The sequence below is a fragment of the Thalia democratica genome, chromosome 6, assembly GCF_965202585.1.
Source record: "Thalia democratica chromosome 6, ktThaDemo2.hap1.1, whole genome shotgun sequence".
Classification (NCBI taxonomy): Eukaryota; Metazoa; Chordata; class Thaliacea; order Salpida; family Salpidae; genus Thalia; species Thalia democratica.
The window spans coordinates 30,006,185-30,029,445 of NC_139170.1; the positions used below are offsets into that span (position 1 = coordinate 30,006,185).

Consider the following 23,261-nt stretch of genomic DNA (forward strand, 5'->3'; position numbering starts at 1 on the left):
TACCCAATTTATTATAGGTACATTTTACTACTACTATATAAAAAAAACTGTTGTAAGTTTCCTGTTTCACATAGATAAAATTAGCGTGAGCGTGTTTATCAACCGTATTTTTAAATCAAAATAAGTCATTTTAAAGTTTTACATTTTATTGTAAGAAGTTATTCACCGCTTTTGTTGTTAGACAAAAGTTGTTTATTTCTACTTAATTTTAACATAAACATCTCGTATGTGCTTACTAATTACCAAACAAAAACTTCAGAATAAATCTTGTTAAACTCTACAGTCTACTTAGTTATACTGTAACTTTATGTGAAAAATATTTGAAAATAATAGTGTGACTATAACAACAAAAGTGACTCTTCGTGTAAAAGTGTCCCTTCGTACTTTTTGCATGGAGATATAACCGTTTGCCGACCCGTTTCTTTAAACAGTTTTGAAAAAAACTATGGTGTTTTAATAACTAATAAAATGTAGAGCTACTGTTTAACTTTAAAATCTTAGGTTATGGTTTATTTTATAAATTAGTTTAAGCGAGTATGAATTAAAATTTAATTAACTTAACATTTACTAAAATATACAGCCTACGTTTTATCTTCACAGGAAATTTTTTTTAGTAAAGTAACACGTGTTTTATTTTTTATTTTCAGATTTATCACAGCTGTTTAGTACTTTTTTTGGTTTTATAGTTTAGAAAAATTCAGCAGTTGATAAAAAAGCACATACTGGTAAGCGAACGCAATAGTAAAACTTTGTTTTATGCTAAAACATATGTTTACAAACAAAACATCTAAAAATATTAAATAGAAAATTAAATTTTGAAAATAAAGAACTTTTATATACTAATAAAGTTTAAATAATTATTATTCACACATTTTTTATCGGGAATAATTTTTACTATTTTAACCAAGTTAGGTATAAATAACATTTTAAGTTGCTATTTTCAAAGTTCATTTGACTTACAAAAAAAATGTTTTGATTTTTTTTTTATGTTGTAAAAAGTTATAAGGGACTACTTACGTATTTTTGACAATTTTTTATACATTTTGTTACTTTTCTTCAAACACAGTACTAAAATTACCAGGCTAGTAAAAGGGTTGGCATATTGCAGCCATACTTAGAACTTTACAGCTAAAAACATACTTCTATAAAACAATAAAAGCAATAGTTTTCATATTAAAACACATAAGTACGAATTTAATAACTACTATTAGTTTAATAATTTCTTTTTACTAAAAGATTTGCTATCATTACTTATTTTTTATTATTTTAATCAAAAAAGTAAATAATTACTGTTTCAAAATACTTTATCTAATTAGTCGAGCCTGCGAGCAACTTTTTATAGAATGATTGGCCCGCGACTTAGAAAAGGCTGCCTACCCCTGAATATAACTTTTTATTTCAATCAAAGTAATCTTTAAAGTTTAACTAAATTTTGTTGGTCTTAGTTTGTTTTAAATAATAAGAACGTCGTTACTAAATGAATAAAGGACACATACTTGTATAGTGGAAAAATTATTTAAAGAAACAAGTTGTATTTTTTCTCAATAATAATAATATTAATATAAAAATCATCAATTTTTACACTGCAGTACATTTTGTAAATAAATATAAAGAAAAGTAAAAAAGTTGTAAAAACATACAACTTAAAACTGTAAAAAATAAATATTTAGTTGAGTTAAATGTAAGACAACTAATTTTTTGTTAAAGGTTTGTAAAAAATAACATTATAAGAGGCTGAAATAAAAAACTGATATCAAAAAATGAAGTACCAATTAATCAAAAACTAAAAAATAGTAGTTAAGCTTTTATAAACAAACATATTTTCCATTATTTTGTTCAAGTAATAACCTAATTCCATTTAAAAATAACTTTTATGACCTAAAAGTACATTAAAGCTTCTCGACTATCAAAAACATCCTACGCTTTTTCTAATTGTTTACGACCGATGTCTTTGAAAGCTTACCAACAAGTTTTTTCCAAACCAAAGTTATTTTTACTCTAGTTGATATGCAATTTTTAACATTGTTACTATAAAATTTTGGTACACAAGCCTTTGTCGAAAAGTAATTTATAAGCTCTTCTACTGCCTTTGAAAAGGTTTTTTTCTCGTTTGAAATCTCAGCTGTACAACTTAAATTTCTATGAATTTCATCTAGAATGTCTTTTGTATCTTCCATAATATTTTCCTTTATTTGCTTTGCTTATTCTTTGGAAATTTACATGATTTAGTCATGAACTCGAATGCGTAACTATCCACCTTTTCTTTCAAAGTCTTCGGATTCTCAGATTCAATCGCAGTAAAGCATGCAAATAAGCCACTTGGTATAACTCCTTTCTGTTAAATTTTTTCTGTCCTGGACAATAACGTTAAACTGTATCCAAGTGGTGTACGGCTCGATAACCGAAAGGTATCTTCGTACACCAGGTCCCAGGACCAAGTATTTTGAGCGTTTTTTTCTATTTTTCTATAAACAATACTCTTCGAACGTCTTTGTTTTCTACAAAAAGTTGTTCCATTTTTAGTAACTATATTAAAACATAGGATAGGTTTACACAATAATTAAGTGTAAGCTTAGTTTTATTAAATATAAAAAATCAAAATGATTTTTTTAGTTATAGGGAGCTTTTATTAACTATCTTAAAAAAAAGTCTTTCAAACCATGTGCTTTAATACTTTATTCTAGCATCATTATTGCAGCCTTTGTATTTACAGCATAGCTATGTTAAAATAAAATTGTGCCAAACAATGTTATAGCAACAAAGTAAATTAAAGAAATACCTTTTTTATTAGTTTTTTATGTAAAAAGTAACAACGTTAATATCTAGTTTTAGATGTTAATAATAAAATATTATCTAAAAAACAAATGTTTATCATTTAAATAAAGTATATAAATATTTGCCAAAAACAAAACTGCTATTACTAGTAATCAGACATCACAAAACAAGCCAGTATAATGCAAATCACTTTCATATATTATTTCTCAAGTTGCAGTCAACAAGAGCTTATCAACTAGCTTTTATTCTTGTGCTTCGGAAACGCCTTACAATAGCAACGTTGATTACTCGTGTCTTTTTATGCTATCATTCGCTACAGTTTACTTTTGCGTAAATTAATACATGATGCTTTAGCATTAATCTTATCAATTTGCTTGAACACGATTTTATATATCATGTGTTGCATAAAATAAGTAAAACATAACTAAGTTATTACTTTTCCTAGTGTATTTTTGAAAATAATCCGAACACAAGTTAAACTGATTAAATTATTTTATATTAATGTTTAAACCACTTTATTTAAAATAATTAACAAACTTTTTTACTTGGTAAACCGTGTACAGTGTACGCTGTTGAAGAGGAAACATAAACATTTTTGAAATCATAAATTTAACATATTGCTTAGAAAAAATATATTACTTGTTGAGTTTATAGTACATGAATTAAGAAATAACTTTATCATTTAAAACAAATTTAATCTATTTAAGAGCACAATGATTTTCCATCATCTTCAAAAGAACCAAGTGCAAAACAATTGTTTTTAGAAGACATTTCATCAAAATTTTGGTTTACATACAGGAAAGGATTCTCAGTTTTAGAAAGTAACCTATGAATAAAAAATTAAAAAATTGAAACAGAAATTTAAAACTGTGAAGTTTATTATTTTAAGTTTTATACTGATAGATTTAATTCAGCATTACTTATTGTGGTCAAAAAAAGAAGAAGTTTTATTTAATTTCATTAGTTTTTAATTGAAGTTGAGATGAGAAACAATTTTTTTATGCTATTTTTAGTATATTAAAAACTTTGCGTCAATTACAAAAAACTTTTTTTTTAAATATCTACCTGATTTAAAGTAAAACTTTAAGCTGAGACATACTTTGCTTTACAGCCGGCTTTTTGAATTAAAAATACATATCAGTACTTTTTTTTACATTTAAAACTAAACATAGGTTTATGTTTAAAAAGATAGTATCCTATTTAAGAGAAAAAGGCAGATTTTATGAAACAAAGAATTGTATTAGTACATAATTTTGTAACTCAACTGTGATTGCTATACTATAATATTCAATCTTAATAAAGCTTTAAAATAAAAGTAAACCTAATTTTTTCAAACAAAAAATCAGTAATAATTAAAAAAAGTTGTTTATTTTAATAAAAAAATACTATATTTTGGAAAAGGGTTCAGCTAATTGAAATACTAGAAGTTCTTAAAAAAATTAAATAAGGTTTTAAGACAAAGCTCTTCGAGATGTATTTGTTATTATAAATGTTTTTTTAAATGAAAAAACATACCTGTATATTTATGTTTAAAAAGGCTATTTTAAATTTCTAAAGTTAGTTTTGCAAATAGAGAAAAGCTGCTTTTAAAAAGACAAAAAAATATAAAAATAATTAATACTGTGAATTTTTGTGGAAATACAACAATTAGTTTCTATTAAATATAATTTATTTATTTTATTGTTTATTGAACGACAAGTAAAAGCGCTCAAAATGTTTGTTCCTAGGACCTCATGCACGAAAAAACTTTCGGTTATCAAGTCTCACACCACTTTGATACCTTTTTGTAACAAAAAAAACGAGACCAGTCACAGGTTACTCGGATGCTGTTGTTGGTGATCGTGTACTGAAGTTCATTGTTTAATATAAAAATAAAAAGCTTATCAAACTATAAAAAAAAAGTGTCTGTTTAATCCATGAAGATATACTTTTACAGGGACTCATTGTACGTGAAGTAAAAAACATTAGCTGAAACTCTTGTCGTAAAAGTAATTTCTAAACAGTACCTACTCACTAAAAACCAAGTAAATTTTTAAAACTTTTCATTAAGGTTTGAATAAACAAAGAAAACTAAACTTGATTAACTTTTTTTTATGTTTTAAGTTTATATTTAAATCTAAATGATAATTCGGATAGAAATTAAACAAATAGGGTTTGTAATGAATGATAAACTGACAGGTAATAATAATTTTGGTTTTTATGAGGATTAACTTAAATTAAATTAGAACAGACTATAAATCAAAAAGTGACGTCTTTTCTATTTTTTTAAGGTCAGTTAATGTTTATATACAGGTTTATATAAATACCGTCTTTTTCATTCAACAAAAGCATTTTTATGTTTTTTTTTTAATGTATTAATATAATAACCAATAAAAAATGATCCCACTAAAAACTTACTAAAAATTTTCACAGCGAAATTTAAAATTTTAAAGGGTTTCACAAACTATTACAATTGCTACACTCTATAAATAAGATTGTTGAGCCTTTACATGCTTTAACAAGTGTTTCAAAAGCTTTTTAAAGTCATTATGATTTTATAACTTGAAAGTGATCCACAATAAAGTCGTACAAGAAATGTTTATAGTTTCACGCGTCGTTTTTTTTTAACTCCATTTCAAAATGTTTAATGTAAACTTTTATAAAAACATTTACGAAAACATGAAACTGCTTAAACTGTATTTTATATTTGATCAAAAAAACTTCTAATAATACTTAAGGTATAAGCATTAAATTTGCACGTTCTCAGAAATGCACCTATATTCTTGATAAAAATTTATGACATTATCTAATAAGTCTTGACTTAAAAGTTTTGGAAAACTTGAACAAATATTTTTTGGCTAAATTATTAAAGCAATACTCAAGTGATCTTGGAATCTTTACAAATCGTTTAAAACATTTTTTTTTTCAAAGGTAAAATTTTTAAATTAAATTAACCGTTTAGTTTTATACCTTAAAGGAATAAACAGTATATTTAGAAACTGGGATGAGGAGAAAATTTGTTTAAGATTATTTTGATTTGAAATTAAGTAGATAGTCATATACCAAAATATTAAATGTAAACTCTCAGTTGAAGCAATTAACGTCTCATTTAATTAGTTCATAAATGTTTTTACTTTTTTTATTTTTTTTTAATGTAATACAAAGATTCACAATACTTAAATACAACTAAGTTTTTGAAAATAATTAAAAACTTTTATTTGTACATATATTAAAGTAAAACCAAAAGAGTTCAAAACACAGTAGTATAAAAAATTGAAACAATAACTTTATTTTAATACTAAGTAATAACAATAGTGATTCAAGCTTTTTTACATAGTTCTTAAGCATGTTTCTGTGAGGTCCAGCGATAGATAAAGTTTTAAAACTAAGTCCTTTCATTCACTACAAGTGCGGTATATTGAGTTAATATGTTTCTTTCAGACCATTTCTTATCAAAAGAATGGTTATAACAAACAAAATTCTATTTTTTCATTAAAGAGTTTCTGAACAATTATTTTCAACTGAAACTGTTTTTTTTTTACAACCGTTTAACTCTCAAAGTACTGTTTCTGTTCAACAGTCAAAGTCATGTTAGAACTGTGTTTTTCATGATTTTAAATTCTAAATAAGCTCAAACTATTCTGTGGCTAAAATTTTTGTTTCTGTAAGACTCAAACTTGCATCTTTTCTATAGAGTTACTAATTTAGAAGTATTTGTTTTACTCTACTTTATGTCATAGTTTATCAACTAGTGGCATAAAAGTAAGTTCGTTAGAATTTAAAGTTACATTATTATACTTAGAGATCAGAAAAGTTACATTATCATATTAATAAGCATAATAAGGAAAACTAAACAGTTTTGAACGATTGTACTTACACTTTCATAGAAAAAACTAGTTTTAAACCTTTTTTTTTCAATTTTTGGAACTTTACTTATTTTTAATAGAAAACTGTCTTAAAATAAAATAACTTCAGTTTAGGGCAGGATTTCCCAACCAGGGGTGCCCGCACCGCTTGGTGTTGCGAGGCAGCATTCAAGGGGATGCAAGATGGCTTTTAAATTTTGTTTGATAGATAAGGAGATTTTTCTTTAACTTGGGTGACTGTAAGCTAAAACTTCGTTCACTAAACATAACTATCGATTTTTAAAGCTAACAAGCGATTCAAATCATTAAAAAAAAATTGATAATTACGCCGTAGTACAATTTAATAATTTTAACCTAAGCTTTCAAATTTAATACTAATTTAGTAATAAAGAATAACATTTATTTATAAATTGATTTAATAATAAATAAGAAAAAATGGTCATTAGAGTTAAAGTGAATCTTTTGTTGAATTATAAATCTTTTCAAGAAAATCTAGCATAAATAAAAACCTAATTTTCCGTTAAATACGTTGTGGGTATTTGCCAAACGACGTGTCAATAGAAGTTTTTTAAAAGAAATAAGATTATTTTTTTTTAGTTAAAAATAACAGTTTAGTTTTTGTGTTGAAACATAGGGTCATATTTATTTCGTTTGATTAAAAGTTATTTGTTTTTTAACTTATTTAAAGATAGGCCAGGTAGAATAACGAGTGATGAAATTAAGACTCACTTGCTTGACCTTCAGAAAACGTTTATCGTTGCAGAAGGAGTGTGAGTTCTGCTGTTTTTTTACCTTAGAAAAAAACTTATGCAGTTTGTTGTATTTTTTTATTTCCATATATCTAATATAATATAATGTAAATTATAATGATAATGTATTATTTAATTCTTGACCACTATCAAAAATTGATTAACAAATCTTTATCGTTTTCTATAAAATTGTTCTTAAATAAATCATTACATGTATTGCAAGGGATGCGAGAGCAAATAAAAACATTTTAGGGGTGCGAGGCATTAAAAAGGTTGGGAACCACTGGTTTAGGCGAGCTTTTTTTAAGCTAAAAAACATTTTTTAATATCTGTAATTTAATGAGTTAACACTGTCTGATAACATCTTTGATATGTTTTGTTACAAAATTGAGAGGCAGAAATTTAAAAGTTCTATAGATAATACAATAACAGGCTTAAAACACAAACTGGTATAAGGGAAAGCTACAGCTATTTGAAAAAAATCTTGTATACCATATAAAATTGAAAACATTGAAAGTTAAAATGAACTAGTTATACTTTTACATACTTTATGTCTAGACTTACTTCATTTGAACTAATTAAATGCTAGTCTAGTTATAAGATAGGCTAACTTAACTTTTTTTATAATAAAGTGTATTTTTTACAAGTGTTTTTTATATAAGTGTATTTTATATTATATACAATGTTTATTTCAAAATTAACAATAAAAATCACCTAGTAACTGTAAACTTTTTGTTAGTGTTTAATTTTTTTACCTTATTTAGTAAGTTTATTCAATAATTCAGTATCAAACCTCTTCTACAGCATTATTGAAAACAGAATTTTTCTAGTGTCTATTATATTTTGCCACATTTAAAAATACATTTTTCTAAACTATTTAAATACAAATTAAGCACTTTAACTTTAATTAGTATTAACTATTTAACAACCAGTTTTAATTACATTTAATACAATTTTTGAACACACATTTGTGTCAAACTTTTAGTTCTATTCAAAGTACCCTTAAGCTATTTTTTTAAGTGTTTGAGTATAGTTGGTATACTTAAGCTAAGCCTAAATGTCTTCATACATGTTTATTCAGGTTTTCAGAAACTTATTCTAACTTAAGACTTCATTAATTGAACGAAACATAATTCTTTGATTAAATTCGTAAATCAAAAAAGTTGTAAAGTGTTATTTTGTTCCTTAAAAAGGTTATACATTATTATTTTTAACATACTACAAAACAAACAGTGTAAGTGTATTTTTTATCGATTAACGTCATTTTATTTTACAAATATTCATGCATAAAAACAAGGTATTAGCTAGCACAAAGGGTGGCAATTTTTCTACCTGACGGGCATGTAGTTATATATTTGGATTTATTAAGCATTCGTTACTGGTTTTTGTAAATTTAAAAATAATCTTTCTTGTGTGATCACAGGTTTAAAAAAAAAAATTCTTCCAGGTTTTTGAAAGTATTTATTTTTGTTTTTTTTTTTAGTTTATAATTAAGTCTAGATTATAATTAAGTTTATAATAATATAACAACATTGGAAAGATAATGTAAAACTACTATACATGTGTTTTTTAAGAAAGAAAGTTTTGATGATGACAATTTTTTTTTATCTATATGATAAACTTTTTGTGTCAAATCGATGTTAAACTACTAAACATGTAAAATTGTTTAAATTTTTTAGTGATCTTTGTTCAAAATTCCAGTTTTTTTTTTTGCCTAAATTGTTCCCACTAAATTGTGGCCACTCTGGATCACTAAACTATAACAAAATAATAATTAAATGAGTAAAATATCTTACTAACAGTAAAAGTTGTAACATTGTTATCATTTATCAAACTAAATTATAGTTTTATTTATTTTTTACAAGCTATTTTAACTTTAAAATATGTGACTGATAAAATGATTTTTATGATAATTCAGCCCGCGGTATGTTGTGTACCTATGGTTTAAAAACTTAATCAATGAAACAAAAAATAAAAGGGCTAATTTTCTTAAGTCTTTTGGTAAATAAATTTTGAGTTTCCGTTTTTTTATCCTGAATTCTTGAACAGCATTCTTGAAAAAAACTAAAATTGCTATTAAAAATCTGTAGAAAAAAATTACTAAGATTCAAGTTTTTTGCCTATGAACTATAACATAAGAAATTTTTCTCTTGTATATTTTGTAGCAGCTTTCTTTCTATGAACTTACTTATTTATTTATTTTGAGTAAAGTAAACAATATATAAATACAAACATTTATTTTACACCAATAAAAAAATTTCTAAAACTGCCAAAATGATAGCAAATGAGTTTAAATACGACAAAATTTAACTATCTACATTACTTATGACTAAAAAATAATCAATAATTTATATTTTTTTGTATGCTTAAGTAAAACATTTTCTTTAGAACAGTTAAAAACTCATTGAACAATTTTAAGTTGTCTGTATAAAGCGAAAAAGTAACTAGATTACATAATAAATTTCACTATAAACACAAATCAAAATAAAATTTTTGAGATATTTAATAGAAATTTCAAGACGAGTTAAAGATAAATGGAAAATACTTTGACTAAAAAGTTTTAAAGACTGTTTAATATTTGCTAAATTGAGTGCCTATGTGTAGAAAAGCATTAAAACAGGTCGGAATCGTTAACTAGGTAGTAAAAATGCAAAATAATCCCAAACACTATTAATGCTTTAACTTAAATATTCTTACTCAAAAGTGAATGTAACGCACTTGCTTGATTTGTGTAAATAATGTGCAACTAAACATTTCACCGAAACTAAAGTTCGTGCTTGAGTCCCCACTTTCCCTTCAACTTGCCCACAGTTTCCTCGTAAGCGCATCCCGCCCTATTCACTTTGAACGACTTGCCGTCTGGAAGCAGTGTGAACACTGTTGATCCTGAAAAACAGTGTAAAAATTAATAAAATTTTGAAAAAAACATAAATGTCGATCCTGAAAAACAATGTAAAAATTAATATAATTTTGAAAAAAACCTAAATGTTTATCCTGAAAAACAACTAACATAAATTAAAACTCGTGGTTAATTTAGATATTTTACATTATTAATTGGAAATACATGTTAAGATATGTATTGGAGGTGACAGTGTATATTGAAAGTGATACGTATTTACAAACAGTGTTAACACTGTCGATCCTGTATAATTGTATTTGAATGTTGCATTTGAGACTAAATGGTTTACATACGTAAGGACTATGCAGATGTTCAAACAAATTATTTTTAACAGTGATACATTTTTATATGATAAAATTAGTTTTTTGTCATAACTGTAATCATGAAAGTTAGACAAAAACATGATTTGTATTGTGAAAATTGTTTTTTGCAATCGTTGTAACTAAAAAAAACAATGTAGTTTTTAAAAAAACTTCGTAGAAAATGTAAAAATAAATTAATTCAAGATCATTTTATGCTTAATTTGTCTGAAAAAAATTTAATAAAAAGTAAGTTTTGTCTCTTTTTTAAAACATATAAGATAAAAAATAACAACCTGCTCTCAAGTTATTAAAACTGATTAAAATTCACTACAATATTATTTAATCATTTCAACTTTTTATTTGCTATTTTAAAAGTCAACAATAACAAACCAGCTCTGGCGTAGAGCAAGTTGTGGTCGATGTTGCTTCCGATGGTGCCCCCGTCCACAACAGCGTCCAGCTGGCAGTGAAGCTTCTGGAAGTCTTCAACCTGCAGGCTCGACTCCTCGCCGCTGAAATTTGCTGACGTCAGCGCGATCGGTTCGCGCAGCCTGTTGGTCAGCGCTCTGTGAAAAGTTAATGATGCGTGAAAAAACTTCTACATTTACAATTTAATTTTTTCTTATGAAAACTGTCATAAAGTGCACAGCTTTTTCACGTTTTTAAGTAAAAAAATAGTGAAGTAAATACATCTCTTACTTAATTTAATATTGAAACTACAATTTTAGTAATTGGACTAAATTAAGCTGTAGTTTTTCGGCTAATTATTCAGCAGTTAAATGACATTTAAAGTCTAAAAATAAAATAAAGTTTAATTTTTATATATACTGTAGATTTGAACACAGTTTAACTTTAAACATGCATAAATTCTTATTACTTTAGAATAAAAATATCGAAATTTTATGAATTTGTTTCAATAATTTTATCATATATCATGTGATTTAAAAAACATAAAACAATTTTGGTAAATTATTTTTTAAATAACCATTAATCTTTAATTTCAAATGCAAGTTCTTGACTTCAACAAACATCATTTAAAGAAAACAGTCTAAACTTTTTTAATTTCATAAAAAAAAAGGAAAAAAGTTGATGCTAATATTTATTTGTGTAAAGATGATGTTTTTAAGTACTGCTATAATAAATTGCTTCAAGGCAATAACATGTTTTCAATGAATAATTAATTATAGAAATAACACAAAATCAATAATATTTCAATTTCAACAGTCGAACCTTAGCTTTTTCATTTTCAACAAACACTTAAAACCATAAGAAAAAATACACTACACCTTAACTTATCTAAACAGAAAACTTAAAATAACACTTAGCTATCCAAGTGCTTTCCAGTATAACTTGCAGAGGAGTGGAAAATGAACAGTCTTTATGCATTTATTAAGTTAAATTCAAAAAGTGAATTTGTTTTGAAACAAGTTAGGTCATAAATTACTTCTTTTTTAATTGAGAGAAAGAAATATAAATATACAAACACTGAAGTTCTACAATTAATGCGTATGTAATTAATCAATTAGAAACCTTTTAAACTTTCTGAGTTATCATATCTAATAGTGTTTCTAAGAAGTCATCCTAAAAAAGGTAATGATAAACTAAAAATCTTATACACATTTTAAATTTTATAATAATAAACCTTTAACTTAGATTTTAAGCTTTGCAACACGAATCTTAGTAAAGGGCTAGTGAAGGTAACAGTTAAAGCATTAGTAGCAACAATAGTTTCAACCGTACTATGTTAAAAATGCCTTAATTGAAAGTTATAAAGATAATCTAGTTTATAACACTATACTAGTGCCATTGTATGCTTGCTTAACGTTTCTAAATCGCAATGGTTAAAAAACCAACTTTCAAAGACGAATAATTAGTAATTTCTGATTATTATTGAAAATTGTATACGTTTAATACGAAAGTTACAATTTAAAATCAAGAGCTGTAGTGTTATTACAACTTAAATAAATATTACTAATAATAATTACATTTACAGCCATAAAAATTTAAATAAAAACGCTTAAAGGAGTAATTTCACAAACATTTAAATAAATTAAAGCTAACTTATTGATCAGGGTTGCCACTCATTTTTTCAAAGTTTTTTCCAGGTTTTTCAAATTTCTTCCAGGTTTTTAAAAGTACACGTTTTTGGATTTTAGTTTAAAGATAAGTTTAATGTAACAAACTGGGTTAAATAGTATAAAAACATTGAAAAGATACTGTAAAGTTACTTTAAATGTGTTTTTAAATAAAAAAAATTTTTGATGATGTCAAAAATACTTTATTTATATGATAGATTTTTTGTGTCAAATCGAAATTTTACTCCAGAACATGTTAAAAATGTTCAAAATTCCAGGTTTTTCCAGTTTTTTTTTTTTCAAAATTTCTCTAATTCCAGGTTTTTTATCCCTAAATTGTCAAACTCCAGATTTTTCCAGGTTTCTAGGTAAAGTGCATTGAATCTCTGTAATAAAGTAAACTATAATAAGTTGTAATACCAAACTATCATTAAAATTAATTATAACTATATATTTCACTTAAAAGTTAATCAGTTTGAATGTTAATTAATTTTGACTTTGTTTGAATATTTTATAGAGTTTCAGACTCATTAAAGCAATATTATTTAATATTGTAAGTTATTTTACATCTTCACCTATTTGGAAAGTTTCTGTCACAACGTTTAGTCACATTTTTTTATTTAAAAACAAATTATTTTTAATTACTTAAACCTAATAAAATCGTCATCATAGCTTTAAACAAAGTTGTATCACAACTTTTAGTCACATTTTTTTATTTAAAAACAAATTATTTTTAATTACTTAAACCTAATAAAATCGACATCATAGCTTTAAACAAAGTTGTATCACAACTTTTAGTCACATTTTTTTTTGTAAAAATAAACTATTTTTTAATTACTTAAAACTCATAAAATCGTCAACATAGCTTTAAACAAATTTGTGTGACAACTTTTAGTCACATTTTTTTTATGTAAAAACTAACTATTCTGTAACTCAAACCTGATAAAATCGTCATCGGGTACTCGCACACCCACTGTGTTGCTCTTCGGGTTGAGATCTGTGTTGAGAGCCTGAGATCTTTCGGTGATCACCGTCACCGGGCCTGGAAGAAAGTTGCGGAGCAGTTCGTTTAACACTCCTGAAAATTTCATAACTAAATGACAAAGGTTTTATAGTTTCGTCTAAAATTAAAAAATACACACGGTTTTGAATAAAATAAATTATTTTACACAGAAATTGCACTTAACAATTTTTTGTTCCTTTCGGAACTCTTGAAAATTGATAAGTCTGATAGTTTTGTTTGAAAAGACACAAACAACTATAAAAACTAAATGGCCAAATTATTCTACATGGAAAATGTAATTAACAAGTCCCTAAATTTCTATTTCAAATCAATCATAACATTCCTAAGTATTATGGTGAAAACTTTTACAGCTTGATCTGCAAAAAAAAAATTTAAATCGTTATTTATAAAAATATTTTGTTTGTTATTAGCAACCTGCACACAAAATTTGTAAATTTTTAAGCTTACAGTTTAAATTAATTAGAATTTTTATTTATAAGCTATTAGTTTAAATATTAATTTATACTAAAATTCTCGTATAGTTTTATTACTTCTTGTTAGAACAATTACCTTTTGCTTTTGTTCGTTCAAATTTAATTTTTTAAATTTTTTTCTCACTGGCTTCAATCTTATTATTGATTTAAATTTTATCATTTTACTTGCATGATACATTTTTCAAATGTATACGTGATTTAAACTTCGCTAGACTGTTATAACCAACGACAAACTTTTATTTTAAGAAATCAGTTTTGCAGATATTTTATCAACTAAGCTATATTTTGCAAAATAATACAAAAACAAATTTGTATATGTCTATTTGCCTTAGTAAACGATAATGTATTTTATTAACAATCAAAATTAGTTTGTAATTTAATAGTTTTAATAGTTCTGTTTACAAAGTTAGTGCAATTTTTTGCTTTATTCACAAAAATGTTTTTAGTTTTATGAACAAATTTTCTTCACTATTTTTATCAAAAAAATCAATTAAAAAATAAATAAAAATTCAACTAAAAAAAATAATAATGATTTTAAAAATTTTTAAAACAACTTCAAAATACATTATTTGCAATTGTTATATATATATAAGAGTTTCATTTACAACAAAGCAAAATGTTCAATACTACACGCTTGATTGAAGAACACAAGAAGCTTTTTCATGTGGACAGCTGAATGCAAGAAGCAATTACGCAACACGTAAGCAAGAATTGTTTATTTGTTAAGAAATTAAAATTTCTAGGACAGTTTTTTCTAGTTATATATTAAAACATCAAATTTTATAAAGAAAACTTGCTAGATTTCAAAATACATTATACTTTTCTACCTACTTGTTTTTATAACATCAATCGGAATTTTACTATCATAGGATAATAATAATATCAAACAAAATTACTGTAAAATTTTATTTCAAAACTATTCAATTAAGTACAAAGGAGTTACAAAAAATATGTGATATTTGAATAATTAATACAATACAAACTGTACTAATAAAGCTTCAAGTAATAAAAATTAAAAGGACATAGTTAGCGCGAAAAAAATCTCATAAAGTATTTATATGTTGTTTTATACAATGCTGTTAAAAATATTTTTCTTTTTACTAAAATTTACAGAAAGATGTCAAAGAAATTTATATTACTTAAACTGAAATAAAAAATAAACAATTTTAAAATGTGCTTTTTACAATTTTTTTAATTACTTTTAAATTAAAAGACCTTCAACAAAACTTTTTTTTATTTTCTAATAATTAGACTTAGAAAGTTTGAAAAAAAGCCTGTCAATAATAACCTATTTAACTCTTAAACTTTGATTTTTTATAACTCAAACTAGTAGCCTTAATATTAATATAAAAATAAGACTTAGTTATCAAAAAAAGTAATTTACATCTCCCAGTACGGCTTCAAAATATCATTAAAACAATAAACTAGCTATGTATACATGTAACCAAGCAAACCAGGCGATGTGGATCTCTGGTAGGTCTGATCGTCGACCTTGCCGGTTTTTTCGCCGATCATGTCCATGAGCGGCTGGGGAAACCTCGTCCACTGGCAAACATCGTAACTCTCACCAACGCAAATCGCAATCGGTTTGGAAACTTCCCTGCCTGCAAAAACATTTGTGATAACTTCATTAATTATAGCTGTTTACTAAAGCGTGTTTTATTTTATTTCTTATACTTTATTCAATAACTTACAGCTAAGGATTCTTCTAAACAAGTTAGGAGAAAATGCTAAAATTAAATGCTTTTTGTCAACTTTGGTGATAAGGATTTAACTAGAGTATAATAGTTAATTTGCTTGAAAAAAGAAACAATACATTTTTAATTATTTTTAAGGTAAAACTGTTATTTTCATGTTTGAGATTTATCCTATTCCCCATCTTTTTATAACATTTAAAAAACCTGCTGTGAAAAAAATAGGTTATTGTTTTTTTTATCTTTAAACTTTTTAAAAGTTCTAATATATTTTTGTTATTAAGGTAATTTACGATAAGAAATTTATATTTACCTAAACAAGTCTAATAAGCTTTCTTGTTAGCAAAAATAAAGTAATGAGAAAGTTTTAAAACTTTCAGTGAAAACAAGACTGCATAAGATTTGAAATGATAGTGAATTTAGAATACTTAATATATTCAAAAGGTTGTATAATTAAGCACCTAAGTGTTGAAACTTAACTAAATACCTTTTTAACTAAGTCCTGGCGTTTAGTAATTTTTAGCCAAATACTATTTCATTATACTTTTATATGAGCATAACTTTTTAATCTATTGATCTATAAATAACTATAAAAATAATTAATAAAGAAATAAGTTAAAACTAACAATAACATAGCAATACAGAAACACAGTTTAGCTAAGACAATTTTAACTTCTACTTCTTAAAAGTACATGTAGCTTTGACGAAATGCCTGCATGCTTAAGTAAAATTTCACTCACGTATTTAAAATTAATTGACGTAAGAGTAATAATAGTAAATAAATAATGACTTTTTAATGTTCAACGAGTATTTAAGTTAAAACAAGCATTTGTCTGAACAATTATGTTTTATGCTTCGACTAATACTGTTGATCAAGAATAATTTTTGCAACTAGCTTTAGCAACATCATTAAACAAAAATCACCTTTGATTTTGTACAGCTTTTCAATGCCTTCAGTGCTCTGAGCAAGGCATGCCAGCCCGTAAATGGTGTCGGTCGGGAGTGCCACAACTCCGCCGTGCTGTAAAATTGGCACTATCATCTCAATGATGTCGCTGTTGTCGTTTGTTTTTGACAGCTTAAAAACTTTGCAGCCTGTTGCTTCTTTTGCTTTTGTTTCTAACAAAAAAGTATAAATTCACTTATAGGCAATGTAAACAGCTCAAAAAATTAAAGCACATATATGTTTTATTGATTAAAGACAACATTTACTTTTATATGCTTTGTATGCATTGTAAAGCCGTTTATTTAGCTTAATAACTTGAAAACATAAAGAAAATCTTATTTGACATTTAAAATTACTTTTTTAGCTGTTTAGTTACTGAAAAAATTATTAAAGTGTATTTTTTGAATTTTTAAGAAGCAGGATGCACCAACTATTAAACGTTAAAAGTGTTTTTAATGCTTATTAATCCTTATTGAAACAACTAATTTTCTGCAGCAAAAAGGTCAGATTGAATTTTAAATATTTTATCTAATGCATATATTGCAGCAAATATTCAATAGTAAATTAACTTGATTATAATGCTGTGAATATTCTCTTTAACTTTTATAACTATTTTCCCTAGGGTATAAATTTCAAATTGCTTACTTTTTGCAAAAAAATAATACAAAATCTACTTATTAAGTTTTTATTGTGTTTTGGTAATTTAGATAAGCTAAAACAAAATAAGGTTAAGCAGCTAACTTGTGCAATATTTTGACACTAAAAATATATTCAACTGAATTTTTTTTAATACTACCTTAAAGGTTCGATTGAAAATAACTTGATGTACCTTAAATGCACACAAAAAAAATTGAAAGATAACTTCCATTGAAATATATAGCCTGATGTTGGAGAAAAGCTCTTTACATTATTACTGATACAAGCTAAGGCATGATTGTAAATAAACATTAGTTTTAATAATGATCTCTAACTACTTTTGTTTTTAATTCTTATTCAATAAGTAGTACTTTTAATTTTGAATGCCTGACAATTTTTTCTAATATTTAAAAACTAAAAATAAACTATTATGATTATATTAAGTTGTAATAATTTTAAAAGTGCTTCTGTAAGTAATAAGCATTATTTGCTATTTGTTGCTTGTAAGTTTAAAAGTAAATTATTGTAAATCTTGTGTATTTGCTAGTTGTTTTTTTGGTTTTTTACCAAAGATTATCTGTGAAAAAAAGATAATACAGTGCTTATTCACTTATCCAGACTTCACTTATCCGGACAGTTTTGGTCAAAAAAAAATTTTAATATTAAAATTTAACATTTTTGTATGATACAAATGTTTAATCTTTCATGCTGTAAGAAAATTGTTCAAAGATTTTATAAGTTCTACAATTTTATTCATTATTATGACATAATAATCCTACTAAAGATTACATTCTATCTTTGTTTAAAACTAGTTTAGTTATCAAAAACCTTTGCATGTAAAGTAAGTCAGTTTAGAAATTTTTAAAGAAATGTTATTTAAAACATCACTTTTAGTTTTTTATTTAAACTTTCAAAGTTTTTTTTTATAGGTAATTAAATTCTGATTTTTAGAATATTAGTTTATGTTTAGATTTTAGTTCAAACAGCATTACAAAAGTTCTTAATTCTAACACTTTTTGTTTAACATGATATGCATGACTATGATTATATACACATTTTAAAAAGTTATATAAGTTTAAAAGTTATATATATGGTTTTGTCAGGAACGCAATAAGGGTTGTCCAACAACTGGTCAAATACTCTTAGAAAATGCCTCTAAATTACACCGTTTAATTTACAGTGAACATTGTCATTTTTAGCAAGCATCGTTCAAATTCATATTATTATATGAAAAAATTCATTTTTGTACTTATCTGGAATTTAGGTTATCCGGACATGTTTGCAGAAAAATCTTGCCCAACTTGTCCGGATAAGTGAATAAGGATTGTACTTTCATAGATATTTTCAGGTTTGTTAAATGTTTTTTTTTCAGAATTTATACAAGTTTTCTGAGTTTCTTTCAAGTTTTTAAAAGAAAAATATTTTAGGTTTATCTTTATTTTAAAACATAATTCAAGGTTAAGAACTATCTTAAATAGAATGACAACATTGAAAAAATATGTGAAGCTACTAAAAATGTGTTTTTCTAAACTTAAATTTTTAATGATTCAAAGTATTTTCTATCTTTGACTACATTTTTCATATGTAATTGTAATTTCATTACTTTACATGTAAAAATAATTTCAAACTCAAGGTTTTACTAGGATTCCAGGCTTTTGACAACCCTGTTTTAAGTCATGTATTTTGTTATCTAAGTTTATGTTTTTTTACACAGATTTCTTTATATTCTTTAATTTATAACTATTTTAATTTATTCTGTCCAAATTATTTGAAAATGACACTTACAAAATATAGTTCTTTATAATAACATTGATTTATTTAGTTTATAGACTTCTGTTACAAAAATTAAATTTATATTTGTGTAATAAAAAAATTGATATTAAAAATTTAAATTTTTAACTACTTCTAATTACAAAGGTGAAAACCTAAAATAGAGTTAAATAAAAAGTAAAACACAACTAAAAGGATATACACTAGTTTAAGCTTTAAGCAATGATATGTAACAAAAGATTAAATTTAATGACATTTTTTATTTCAAACAAAATTAACAGAAACATATAAAGTGTAAAAAAAAATCATTAATACTTAAAAAACTTTATAAATCTCTAATGATTTTATTAAGTTTAACAAAAGTAGTACTTTAAGTGTGTAACTAATCAGGCAAAGCTTTAGTAATAAATGTTTTTATTTAGAAAATATTCAATTTTATGAAGCATTTTGTATGCAAAACATAATGAACCCAGCTTGCATATAATGTATATTTTTCTGAACTCAAAATATTAAAAGTCTTAAATTTTACATTTATAAATTTTCATTACTTTTTTAAGCCCTATTTCAAAACATAATAATGAGTTTTTACAAATCATTTAAAATCTAACCTTTGTACATTTTAGAGTTTTCATTCAAGCTATCAGCACTTTTGATTGAGGTAATTTTCACACCAGTCATCTTCTTTGAAGTACTGCTTAAATTTCTTAAAAAGGATAAAATGTTTATTGTCTGCATTTTTAAAACTTAAAATTTATTTGAATTTTTAATAATTGAAAAGTTATTTTATTATTGAAAAGTAAAACAAATTATCAAGAATCTATAACAAAATACAGGAGGGACTTTTCAAATTTGAACTTTTCAAAACCATTTCAATAAGACACATAAATTTTTCATAGTTTTTTTTTACTTTGACGGCATTTTGACTTTACATTAGTCATTATCATAAACAAAACTGTCCAAAATGACTAGAATTAGTGCTAAACAATTAAACATATAAGACAAATTAACTTACAAGATTTATAAAGTAATACATTAAAAATAACATACTACAAAACTGCATATTATAAATTTTGGTATTATGTTAAGTAAATGTATAAGGTTTATCTACCTAAATAATACAGCCTTGTAATTTTACTGTACTGTATAAATCTTAATGTATAACTTTATATATCTATTTAGTTAATTTGCTTTAATATATATTTAGTTATTTAGAACAAATTTTAGTTATTTTGCACTGTTTTAATTCATTATAATGATCAATGTAAATTCAAAACCACTTAAAGTGAAATAAACAATGAAAAAACTATGTGTATCAAGAATCTGTAACATAAGAAAAAAATCAAAACTTAAACTAAAATAAATACTCCTTAAACAGGCGTAACAGAAAGAAAATATGGATGATATTGACTTCATTGGTCAAATTATTTAATATCATATTTATATTATTTCCTTCATTTTTTAACCAATTATCTTCAAACTTTAAGAGTTAGTCTGTTACTTAATAAATCCATCAGAAGCTTTTTATTTTATTTTTATTTCTTTTTATTTGGGTTGCCACTTTTTGAGTCATAAAAACTGTCCTGATTCATCCTGAGTTTTTCAAATCCTTAAAAGAAAATTATAAACTTTTCAAAATCAAAAATTCAAGTGGTTCTACAAAATTGGTTATAAAATAACAAAGTATTAAATTTGAATAAAATAAACCTCATTTGGAATCTAATACTGGCTGAGTTTTTCAGAAATTTAAAAATTATTCTGAGTTAAAAAAAAAAAACTACCTTGAGTCAGCCTAAACTCGAAAAAAAGTTTTAAAATATTTCGAGTTATGCTGAAGTACATTGGTCATCCTTAGATTTTCTAAAATTTCAAAATATCCGGAGTTTGTGGCACTTTGTTTTTATTTGAGAATTATTTCTTGAAATTTTTAGGTCTATAGCTAAAATAGAAAGACTAAATTTTGATTAATTTTAAAGTTTCCAACAAAAAAACTGGTCAATATGTTTGGATCAGAAACTTTTTACAAAGTGTATTATGTCTCAAAAGTTGATCAACTTTTGAATATTTTCTAAAAACTGACTTATTTTTTTACATAAAGCCTTCATATGGCAGCTAATGTTAATTTTTGTTTAAAAATATTCTTACGTTTGATGCCTTTAAGGTATAAAGTTAATTTAGAGTATAAACTATAAGTAAAAACTTAGCAAATAAAATATTTAACAAACTTTTGAGATGTAGTCAGTTTTGAGAAAAGTTCCCAAAACAAATGATAAAAAATATTTCTCAATTAATTTCCTCAAAAGGTTTTAAGTTTGCTAAAAAAATAATTACAAATATTTTTTATCTAAATGTTAATTTTTGAGGAATGTTACTTGCATGATTTCAAACATTTTTTTGTAGACAACTGTAAAGAAATAAAGAAAAAAGAGCTTTTTTTCATACAAAAAAAAAAAACTGTTGAAAGTTGAAAAAATCCATTCAACAAACTAGTAAATACTTTATAAATATTAAACTAGGACATTTTGAATAGGTTGCTCAATAACTGTATGTGAAGATAAATGATTATCAATACCCTTTTTTTGGTGTTTTAGTTTAGCAATGAACTCTACATTTTTGATGTGCTTTATCTCAAAATTACTTTGATTTTTTAAAATATAGTTTATTGAGCAACAAAAAAAGCGCATAAAATACATGGATAGGAAGTTTAGGTGATATTTAACATTACAATATTGGGATATACAAATAAATAAATATTATATAACTTTGCGAAATTGAAAAGGTAACTTCTGGTTCATTTGGAATCCTGAAACTTTACTGGATTCCTCTTCAGAGGTTTTAGAAGACCAATCTCTTTTTATTTTAAAATTTTATTTAAATTTCTTTTATTTAATTATAATTTAAATTTACGTACTTAAAAGCAATATCCTTAGACATGGTGCACTAAGAACCTTTTTGTTATACACCACAGATAAGTCTTTTCCAGGACTAAAACAATTAAAGACAGTCATCCATTTATTTACAATATAATTTCTAAAACACTGTTTTTTTCCTAATAACCATAATATCTGATGGTGCACATTAAAAGTTGAAATAAGTTTTTTAAATACTATTTTGTAGGGAAAAAAATGTTTTAGTTTCATTATGCATCCCTTAAAAAACTTTTTTTTTGCTCAAGTTATACAGAAAAGTATTTAGTTAGTTCAACTATATCATTGTTAAACTTGTAACTTTTTTTTTTATTTCAAGGTTTAATGATTAATTTTATTGTAACTAAAATTGCAATAAAAGATTACCTTATTGAAAAAATTTTTAGCAGCAGTTATTATGCAAATTAATTAAATTCCTATTAAGTTGTTCTTAACTTAACTACCCTAAAAAATCTTTTACAGAATTATAATATTTTGTAAAATACACATTATTTTAAATGCTCAACTGGAATGCCAAACTGTAAATTTGAAAATAGATTAAATAATAATTAATTTTCTAATTTTGTTTAAAAAAACTTATAAGCTTACCCAGGACAGTAGGTCAAAATTAAGGACTTAAAACTTTAAAAATAATGTAAAGGGCCTTTTAATTTCAAAGCTAAAATAATTTGAAAGTTTTGTAAATTTCCTGCACTAATTAAACAAACTGATAAAAAAACATTCTGGTTAACTTCAAATTTATTCAAAATACTATAATTTAAAGTTAAAATCAGTTTTGGAATGTTCAGAGCTGCTAAGATGTTAACGATATAGCTTTTAGCAAACAGTTTGTTACCATTAAGATTGTTTTTTTTTTGTACATGTGCTAACTACCAGGTTTTAGCATTGAAGTCACAGGGTTTTCAAAACATTATAGACCAGGGTTTCCCAAAGTGGGCCAAGTGGCCCCCTAGGGGGCCATGACAGATACTCAGGGGGCCATCAGCAGCAAAGGGGGAAGAGGGGGGGCCATGAGCAGTAAAGGAGCCACAGGGGGGGCCATGAGGCCATAACTTGAAACTTACACTAGATATTATTGAGTTGCAGATGAAAAGCAAAAAAAAAAAAAAGTCTAATGTGTATTTTATAGCAGTTTAGAAACTTACACTA

General features: G+C 24.9%; 1 protein-coding gene across 1 annotated transcript; it reads right to left on the minus strand.

Annotated features, from left to right (window-relative positions):
• Positions 1-9,591: 9,591 nt before the first annotated feature.
• On the minus strand, positions 9,592-22,208 carry LOC145838259 (threonylcarbamoyl-AMP synthase-like). Its single transcript, XM_082945821.1, has 7 exons — positions 22,097-22,208; positions 19,797-19,891; positions 16,761-16,955; positions 15,597-15,746; positions 13,585-13,723; positions 10,961-11,136; positions 9,592-10,255 (listed from the first exon to the last, which is right to left on the minus strand). Exons 1-7 carry the CDS (start codon positions 22,117-22,119, stop codon positions 10,134-10,136), a joined length of 900 nt encoding a protein of 299 aa, XP_082801947.1. The 5' UTR covers positions 22,120-22,208; the 3' UTR covers positions 9,592-10,133.
• Positions 22,209-23,261: the final 1,053 nt, after the last annotated feature.